The 10,917-nt window shown below is 36.8% G+C and overlaps 1 protein-coding gene across 1 annotated transcript in view; it reads left to right on the forward strand.

Annotated features, from left to right (window-relative positions):
- LOC133529160 (nuclear pore complex protein Nup205) overlaps positions 1-9,999 on the forward strand; it is a 77,731-nt gene extending 67,732 nt beyond the window's left edge. The window contains exons 33-36 of the mRNA XM_061866810.1: positions 3,965-4,136; positions 6,655-6,810; positions 7,710-7,828; positions 8,497-9,999. Coding sequence (XP_061722794.1) covers positions 3,965-4,136; positions 6,655-6,810; positions 7,710-7,828; positions 8,497-8,565 — 516 coding nt within the window. The 3' untranslated portion in view covers positions 8,566-9,999. The remainder of the gene's footprint in view (positions 1-3,964; positions 4,137-6,654; positions 6,811-7,709; positions 7,829-8,496) is intronic.
- The last annotated feature ends 918 nt before the right edge of the window (positions 10,000-10,917 follow it).

Consider the following 10,917-nt stretch of genomic DNA (forward strand, 5'->3'; position numbering starts at 1 on the left):
AAACCCGACAAATTTTAAAGGTGTATTCTTGACCGCATTTAAAGACTAAAATGTGATACAAAGTTTTCTGAAATCGGTCTTGTTTTAGAGATAATGACAATTTTTGTAAAAAATTGTTTCTGTAATAACTTAGTGAAAAACGTATTTTAGGCTGCGACGCTGCCACTATGTGACTTGGTTTAGATATACCTGTTGGCAGACATAAAAGTTTAAAAGAAACTCGCAATTTATAGTGTAAATAAAAAAAACATTAGTTATTCGTTGTAACTAATTAGTTTTTTTTTTCGACAAGATGTAAGAAGAAATAACGAGTCGTATGAAGAAAAAGCAAAAAAAATAAAAATTTTTTTTGTCTGATAAATTTTTTTTGCCGAATTTTCCCAAAACTTGTATAAAATTTTTTGCTCCTCATGACCTCAGGAATTAAAATATGTCTGGTTTTACCAGCCCACGGTGTATATCACCTGATTGGAGAAGTCGCATAATTATGTCGACCTATACTAAAGTTATATACAGGGTGTCCCAAAAAGGACACGCCATAGCGACACTGGAGGTAGACCAGCCTGAGAGGGTTCCAACCAACCTAACATGACCCTAGTAAAAGTTGCACCGTTTTCAAGTTATTGGCAATTTAACGTTTTTCGTGAATTTTGACCGTTTTCAGCATTGTTAGGCTCAGTGTGCACTTATAAAGCCCTTAAAATAAGTTTTTTTTATGAGTACGGCACCATGAATAGTTAATTAGGATAATAAAAGAGATATTTCATCGATAACCTACGTGAAATGTAAAAAAACAAGGGCTTGATCTAAAGTTTTATTCGCAGCGAAACATCAATTTCAACTTTGACCACCTGCCGTGAAAAAAAACTACTTAAAAGGTAACAAAAAAATAACGCTATAATATTAAGCATTTTATGCAGATTCTAAAATGGTATAAAACATGCACATTTCTGCCATAAAATAATGAGTTATTATCATCTTTCGAATGCCTCATAAAGCTAAGTTGGACTAGGGAATCTGCAATCCAATGACGCGTAATTCATCTTGGATTCTTGTTGGCTTTGAGTGCAAGTTCTCAAATGGTTAAAAGAGTGAGACAACATGAGATGCACTCGCTCTATCTCGCTCTTTTTATCTCAACTTTGTCACACGGTCAACTGCTACCTGGGATTTTCGTAGGGCTTATCTCTTTGAAGACAGAAGTGTAAGCTTTTGTTTGTACAATTGTGTCATCCATATCTAATAAGCATTCCGGAATGCGTAAGCTGTTATGATATCATTGCTACTAAGTAAGGATATCATGAAGTAAGAAAGGTTCAATGTAATACAGATTGAAGTTTCATTGATTTATTTATTTTTTACAACAGGTGCTCAAATTGTTTTCCACCGACTCGTATGCACGCTTGGCAGCGTCTTCTGAAATTTCTTGTTAATTTCCTTAAGTTAATTTCGGATATGTCTCGTGCTGCCAGAAATACACGTCGCCGTAGTTCGTCTTGGGACCTTATTGGCTCGGAGTAGACCTTGTCTTTTAAGCATCCTTAATAAAAAAAATCCAATGGATTTAGGTCCGGCGAACGCGGTGGCCATAATACTGGTCCTAATCGGCCGATCCATCTTCTTGGGAATGTCTGCGAGAGATGGTCGCGAACATCGCGAGCGAAATGTGCTGGGCAGCCATCTTGCTGGTACCACATCCTCTGTCTCAGTGCGAGCGGTGTGTCTTCAAGTAAAACTGGCAGATCGTTTTGCAAGAACTGCAGGTAATTTCTCCCATTTAAAATAGCTGGCAACTCGACCGGTCCTATTATTTGGCCATTAAATATTCCCGTCCACAAATTAATTTTAAATTGATGTTGGGACCGGTCTTCTCTCCCTTCGTGTGGGTTTTCAATTTGCCAGCTATGAATATTGTGGAGATTGAGATACCCATCTCTTCTACACGTGGATTCGTCGCTCCACATCACTTCATTAAAAAAGTTTTCATTTTCTTCCAGTTTTTGAAGCATTTGTCGGCAAAATTCAACGCGGGGTGCGTAATCCGTCGGAAGAAGTGTTTGCAGGCGTTGAATATGATACGCATGATATTTATGACGTTTTAAAATTCTCTGCGCTGAGGATTTATTTACGCCGATACGACGTTCAATATTTCTTAGAGAAATTTCTGGCTCTCTTTGTACCATATTTAAAACCACGTCGTCGTCAATAGTCCGGGGCCTTCCTTCAGCGTAAGCCTGTCCTGGCCTTCTGCCATTTCGATATGCATTCACAACTCTTAAAATGATTTCATGATTCGTGGCATGCCGATTGGCATACCTTTGATTGTACAATCTTGCAGCTGATCTGGCGTTGTATGAGACAATTCCTCTGTTAGAGACACGCCTAGTTTCTCCATAGATCATGTGCATGTCACTGTACTCACGATCGGTGTAGTTGTGATCTGCCATTGTGATGGAGAGGTTCCAAAAAGCAATAATCAGTGTCCGTGAGCGGTGCCAAGTTGTCGTTTCAGTCCCACAAACATACCAAGTCAAAAAGAAATCAGAGTCCAGATGAAAGCCAAGTAGATTTGTTTAGGACCACGAATACACAGCAGCAAAGATAACACAACAATTGCACGAAACACACGGTAACGAACTAATCAGGATTAGGATTCCTAAATACTTACTAGAGATAAGGATGACTAGTGGCTATCCCTCCTCCTTCTGTTTTTAAAGAGATAATCCGTAGGATAATCCCAGGTAGCAGTTGACCGTGTGACAAAGTTGAGATAAAAAGAGCGAGATAGAGCGAGTGCATTTCATGTTGTCTCACTCTCTTAACCATTTGAGAACTTGCACTCAAAGCCAATAAGAATCCAAGATGAATTAGGTACGCGTAATTGGAGGCAGCTCGAAACATATCCAAAAAGGATTGCAGATTCCCTAGGCCAACTTAGCTTTATGAGGCATTCGAAAGATGATAATAACTCATTATTTTATGGCAGAAATGTGCATGTTTTATACCATTTTAGAATCTGCATAAAATGCTTAATATTATAGCGTTATTTTTTTGTTACCTTTTAAGTAGTTTTTTTTCACGGCAGGTGGTCAAAGTTGAAATTGATGTTTCGCTGCGAATAAAACTTTAGATCAAGCCCTTGTTTTTTTACATTTCACGTAAGTTATCGATGAAATATCTCTTTTATTATCCTAATTAACTATTCATGGTGCCGTACACATAAAAAAAACTTATTTTAAGGGCTTTATAAGTGCACACTGAGCCTAACAATGCTGAAAACGGTCAAAATTCACGAAAAACGTTAAATTGCAAATAACTTGAAAACGGTGCAACTTTTACTAGGGTCATGTTAGGTTGGTTGGAACCCTCTCAGGCTGGTCTACCTCCAGTGTCGCTATGGCGCGTCCTTTTTGGGACACCCTGTATATTTATTATTTTATTTTTATTTATTTTATTTATTCATTTTAATTAACACAGTATAACAGTTAAAACTAAAGCACTGTGAAATTACATATTGAACCTAGACAATCTAGACATGTATAATTGGAAAGAGTTGACATGAAACATCAAAATACTAATTAGAATACAGGTGACACTTATAACACAGAGGAGGGACGAATATCCATCATCTCGCTGAACCTCAGACATTCATCACGCACTGACATCCATCTACTTGCAAACACATCACATTCAGGCGCTGATGCGAGGAGTGAATTCAATTATAATTATATTGTCTACAAATTAATTATCGAGCTGAATTCAGGTGATTTTTTTAGTGCACACTGTAATATCTTGAATAATACCAATGCGTTTAGTTACTACCGAAAATGTGTCACCGTACTGATTTAAAAAAATCTTAGGTAAAACCTTTGAAAAAGCGACTTCAACTCATAATAGCTATTTCGGAGTATACACCATGTGTAATTATTGTGAAATGATAATAGAAAGTTGAAATTATTTCCAGATCGTGTGCAACATTCTAACGTTCACGCGCAACACAGTGGAGTCCTGGTTCCTGAACGGCGAAGCCCCGGGTCCACTACCACCATACACAGCAGTCTTAACCCTGCTCCAGGACTCCGTGTCGCACGCCCACCACTACAACAAGGCGCTCACCACCACCCTGCATCGGCTGGGTAAGTGTTAGCCCTTCACCCCGACCAGTGGGGCGACACTCCTCCTTTCGGCTTTTCTCGGCGCCGTTCGGCTCAGCATTACTCCGAGCAATTATTAGGGTTGGCACAACTTGACTCCCTACACGAGCACAGATAAGATAATGATTAGAATTTTGACAACCCTAAATGGCCGAAAGGGATAGTGCCATACATTAGAAAGGGACAGCATAATTCGTCCCTGAATCGCTGTCAAACTTCTGTTTTGTAGGAAGTGTCATTTCTGTATGGTAATACTAGTGTTTATTCTGTGCCCCGACGGAGCGATAACTGACTACACGGAACTTCACTATGCATCTTACGTTTTAACTACGTTATTGTTCGGGAAGAACTTTGTTATAAAAATCTCTAACAGGTTGAGTTAATTATCATTTAAACCTGAAATTTCGGAACCCATGATTGGTTCATGATGAAAAGTTGGGGAATATAACGGAAATATTAGGAAAATTTCCCAAGTAATAACTAATAAAATGCATTTCCATGTGGAAAATGGGCCCGGGTATGCCTTTAAATTACGTCCAAAATAGAGGTATTTCTGTTACTGGTGGCGGCACATTGTTCCAGCATTTAGACGCAGCATTGCGAAAACTGCCTCTATTTCATGTGAACATGTGATACGCAATTATTGCTATTTTCTGACAATATAGCAGTAATTCGGTGTGTGTCGGTCTATCACAGACGTTCTGTGTTCTGATTTTCATTACAAGCTTTTATCTAACTTCCAATGTTACTATGTATGTTTGTACGGTTCAAATCTTGCAAGTAAATTTTGACCCTCTTCCCGGGTCCCTATGAGGCTGAAAATTTGCATACGTATGTAAGTCTGGTGATAATGCAATATTATGGCGCCGTCGAGCATGATCTGATGATGGAGACAGGAGGTGGCCATAGGAACTATGAGATAATACAACGCAACCTATTTGTGTTTGGGGTTTTTAGAATTGTTTCGATGAGTATTACTTTTTTTTATACACCGTGTTTTTATTGAATTGCGTTAACTCCGGGGTTTCGGTAAGTACGTTTAAGGAAACTAAATGGCACAGTTAATTTTCAAAAAAAAAAAAATTTTTTGTTTTTTTTTTACAATTTTTATATTTATAAAAAGTAACTAAATGTTGCATATAGCGTTGTTGTAACATGGGCATTACATTTAACTCAACCAAACAATTGAAAACTGTGATATATCAATGTCATTTCTAACATCGATCGTCCGAGTAGCAAACGTACGTTTAGTAGCAAATGTATGTACTCGCACTAAACACTAATCAATAAGTAAACAGGCCCTAAGGCAAGTGTACACGTTCGTAAGGGCCTTATAATATAAAAAATTATGATTGATTATCTCCGAAATGGAGTTAATTAGAATATCGGTGTCTTTGAGAAAATTACTTAATTTAAGCTCAGGAATGCACCCTCGAAATTAACGCAAATCAAAAAAAAACACGGTGTATAACTTTTTGGGAAACATATAGCACATAATAATACAATAAGGTACAAGATAAAGTTAGAACATAAGCCAAAACAGTTACCACTTTAATACAAAATGCCTTTGCTGCGAAAAAAAGTACAGTTATTGGGTATTTTTAATTTAAAGTTGAATTTAACAGTAACATTCAGTAAATAAGATAATAGGTACACGAGCACGATTAACAATTATAACAAACATACTTTCGAATTTTGAAAATAATAAGCACAATTTTTAATTTAGACTTTTCAAATAATAGGTACAATTACAGTTGCCCGTAGAAGGTACAGTCAGCGATAAAAGCTTGTAACAAAAATGAAAGGTTTTCCGAAAACTTTTGTTATTACCTACCGATGTTTTGTAGTCCCTGTACGCGTGACAGACAAGAAGATGCCTAATACGTTCCCTGTTTCGATCTGTAATTAACTATGTATTATTTTATTTTCGATGGAACTAAAGTTTGTCTGTTTGTTATCACTTAAGCTTATCTTATACCTTTAAACGAGCAATTCTTGTATATATATATGTATATATATTTCTGTGATCTCGGAAACGGCTCTAACGATTTCGCTGAAATTTGGTATATGGGGGTTTTTGGGGGTATACAATCGATCTAGATTAGTCTTATGTTTGGGAAAACGCGTGTTTTCGAGTTATTATGCGTTTTTCTTTCGACGCAGAATATGGTCGCTAATTTCGTGCTGCCTGATACTGTCCGTCTGGTCCAGCGGGTTAAGACGCGGACGGCTAGAAACGAGTGTTACGGGTTCGAATCTCGCCCGGTGACTAACTTTTGTTTTTTTTTTTTTTATATGTTCAAGTTTATATGTATTTTTTATTGTTTTAGACATGTTTAATTTAGTAAAAAAATGTATTTAAGATTATTAATTTATTACCTATATACCACCATATTACAATAAATAGTTAGAACCGAGCAAAGCGCGGTCGCCCAGGTACTATATATTAATATGTGACTGTTTGTTTCCTACATAAATAAATAAATAAAAAACTTGACAGACATGCGGGCGCTGCTGCCGTCCGGGGACTCCGGTGACTCGCCGGCGGCGCGCGCGCGGTCTCTGCGGCGGCAGCTGCAGCAGTGCGGCCACGCCGCCTGCCTCGCGCTGCACCTGCTGTGGCGGATGGCGCAGTGCTCCAAGCACCGGGCCGACGGTCAGTAGCTGTCTCGTGGCACTTTATTTTATTTTATTTATTTATTTATAAAAGAGAAATTACATCGGCTATGATCACTTATCTGCCAAACTGCATAGCAGTTTGTTGGCAGAAAACTTATTCTACCCTCCAACATTGTTAAGTAAGTTATTGCTTACTTGATTTATATTTATAGTGCGAGTGCGATTTCTTACAAACAATTGTAATAGCTTTAGATAGGCAGACTAGATAAACATTAAGCTAACATAAACATTAGTAGCAATAACAGACTAACTAGGTTTGTTTACCTATTTAGTCAGTCTGTTACTACATTGTCATGGGAACAGTAGGTATAGGTGCAGACATGCGGGCGCTGCTGCCGTCCGGGGACAGTGGCTTGTCGCCGGCGGCAGCTGTGTTTTCAACGATCATTTTTTTTAATAACTTAAAAAATAGAAATAAATTTAGTAGGTATATAAAACAATTTTTAACAAAAATCAGTTCTTAATAGAGAAAGTAATAGTTCTTAAATGTTGGTTAATTGAAATTAAATATAAAGAATAAATTATAAAGAAAATAAAGTATAAATTTTATTTTGACACTTGGAGAGACTTTACACCTCCAAATTTTATTAGTATTAGTACTCTGACATTGGGGACCTTTTACATCTCCAGATTTAATGTGTTTTTAACCATAGAGACTATACATCTCTATTGTATTGTAGTAAATATTTATTTTAAGATTATTATAATGTAATGTTTACCCAGGTATTGGCTGTTGTATTTATAAATGTTGTTATGTATTTTTCATGTCACTATATGATGTTAGCATAAATGTTGTATTGACTTGTAAAAGAGCCTTTGAGGCCTACTTGCAGAATACATTTGAATTTTGAAAGTAAGGATAATGTATCGTTCCAGCCCCCGCCCTGAACGGCACGTGGCAGGCCGCGCCGGGCGCGGTGCCGGCCGAGCTGCGCAAGGAGCTGGCCGCCGCCTTCAGCGAGCGCTTCACGCAGAGCCTGCTCGACTGCGCGGAGGTAGGTCACGCGACCGGAACGTCACTCTGGTGACGTTTAGCCTTCCGTGTGTGTGTGGTGGTCGAGAATCGTTGGTTCTAATATCATTCTTAATTAATATTTTAATTATACAGGATTTAGACTCTTGGAGACCTTATACATCTCTAAGGATATTTTTTTTTTGGTTCTGACACGCCTCTAAATATTTTTAGTTTTTTTTTGTATAGTCACGTCTGATAATATCGGTACGAAAAATGTGCCTAAAATATGTATATTTTACCTTAATGGGCAATAAATTAAAAAAAAAAAAATCGTGTATACATATTTTTGGCACTTTTTTCGTATCGATATTTTCAGACGTGACCGTATCTGTTTGTGTGTGTGTTTTTTTTAAATATTATTATTATAGTTTTATTTTATAATTCGACATTAAGAGAATATACATATCTATGTAATAAGTAATACTTAAGTTTGTATTGATATTTTTAGTTAATTATACTTTATAATTTTTGCTTGTATGTAAATTCCATATTGACGTGTATGTGTGTGAAAAGTGACCTCATGGCCTATTTGCTGAATAAATTTTAAAGTTTGAAGTTGACACCTCCGCCGTGGCTTCCTTTTTGCACACTTCATCTTTCATGTTTTTCCTATATACATAAAAAATACTAATAAAAGTATAATTCCAGACGCAGTCGACGCAGCGGTTCTTCCTGGACGTGATCGTCAAGGACATCAAGACCATGATGCAGTTCTAGCGAGGCGGTGGTCCAAACGCGAGGTTGGACTTCAATACTTCAATATCAAATAGAAACTTTGTACCTAATATAATGAAGTTATCAGAAAATCGTGTTCCGAATAAGTATGAATTGTTAGAAAGTTAGTCACTGTTAGGTTTCTGACGATAATTATGCATTGAATATGAAATGGTTTTGTTAAATTACTATGTGAAAAAAGGAAAAAAGTTGATGAAAAGTTGAATGGAATCTCCATGTACCAAAAAGTGCAATCAAAAAACCATGAATAGGTGGCGCTACAATACCTAGAATACATGACCAAAAAAACCTAATCATAGACAGCGCACTCCTTTGGAGTTGCAGGTGTACATAGGCTACGGAGACTGCTTACAAAAATTAAAAAATTCAAAATTCAAAAATTTATTCTGCAAGTAGGCCTCAAGGGCTCTTTTACAAGTCAATTTATAGTAACATCATATAGTGACATGAAAAATACATAACAACATTTATAAATACAACAGCCAATACCTGGGTAAACATTACATTATAATAATCTTAAAATAAATAATTACTACAATACAATAGAGATGTATAGTCTCTATGGTTATTTACCACCAGGCGGGCCGTATGCTTGTTTGCCACCGACGTAGTATAAAAAAAAAACTTCACTCCGTCAATAGCGCCTAGGTTCTTAGCTACTCTAGCGCTACTCTGGAGAGATTTGGAACTATTATTTATAGCTGACCACTGGACTTTTGCAACAGTTCTACCATAACAGATTTCACTATTTTTAATTCCACACTCCATAATTTAATGCTTATATAATTATCGGCATTGCAGTTATAATGGAATATTACTGCAATATTCTGCCGCCAGAGTTCAGCTAGCACCTTTAGTAAACCATAGAGTAACTTATACATACTGTGCCTTAAACTGTTTATTGACAAGTTTTCACAGATAATTAAATATGATATTGATGCATCAAGACGGATTGTTTACAAAGGGCCTACCAGCACCCCTAGTGTAAATAAATTCGATTTCGAAACGTGACGTACGCGTTTGCGTTTAATCTCATTTTGTATTGGATTTAGAAAGAGCGCGCCAAGCGGGACGTTTTGGAAACTCAAAATCCTATACAAAATGACACTTAACGCAAACGCGTTCGTCACGTTATGATGTCGATAAAATTTACACTAGGGGTACAGACAAATCTAAATTTAGTTATCTGCCTCTTCATCGCTGGAATATGAAAGAGTGATAGAGAGGTTAGATACCGAAATTTGGATTTTCTTGGTACGCGGTAGACCCTCAGATTGTGATGGATTGTGGTAGTAGCGCCCCCTACGCAGAGTTTTGCGTTATATTCCCTATTAGGTGTTATTGTCTGCTAGTAGCGGAATGTAGTAAAATATTGTAAAAGTTTCACAGTAAATAAAATATACCTTCATTTCAAAATTTATATTTTCGATTCCTATACAAACATGAGACGTTACCGAAATCTTGCCAATAGGGTTGTTTCCATGTACAGTCAGCGTCAAATACTTCGTAGCAGTCAAAGTAGCCAAATAGTTCTGTACACCATATATTTAGTATGGTGTACCGAACTATTTGGCCACTTTGACTGCTACGAAGTATTTGACGCTGACTGTACAAATCTTAGGGCAGAATTGTATCCCAATAAATTCTTTTGAATTATAAGAACATGTTAAACTACTTTTAGGGGACCTGTAATGACCATATTTTTGTAAATATTGAATTTAAAATATCTTTTGGCACACGTCACGTGACCAAACTCGAAACGTCTTTGAAGATTCTAATGACGTCACAACTCTCGGATTGACACTGTTGACAGTTAGGCGATAAACAACAAATGACAAATGTCAGTTGACAGTTCGTATCTTCTACGTGTGTATGTAGTTATGTGTCAAACCGTAAACTGTGACGTCACACAATTTTCAAAGAGCGTTTTTGGCGCGAAAGCATTTGTCAAAATATATTTTGTCAATTTAACATATTTAAAGCCGTTTTTAGTATAAAAGTTGAATTTTAGGGCTACTTTTAGTTAATATAGAACGTAATACAAGCGTTTCAAAAATTTGGAAACAACCCTATTGGAAATTTCGCAATTTTTTAAACTTTCGGGCACTTGAGTTACTAATTACATTTGATGGCGGCTATTGGGAGCCATCTTTATTACATTAGCGTCAGTTGGTCGACGAAGGTTGTTCTGTTTCTGAAATATGGATATCGACAATAGTGTTAATTATTTATACAGTCAAGGTATTAAATATGTATACGGACAAAGTGCCATAAATATGTACACACTACCTTAATGTATGGGCAATAAAGGCGTGAAAAAATACATATTTTTGG

The sequence above is a fragment of the Cydia pomonella genome, chromosome 1, assembly GCF_033807575.1.
Source record: "Cydia pomonella isolate Wapato2018A chromosome 1, ilCydPomo1, whole genome shotgun sequence".
Lineage (NCBI taxonomy): Eukaryota > Metazoa > Arthropoda > Insecta > Lepidoptera > Tortricidae > Cydia > Cydia pomonella.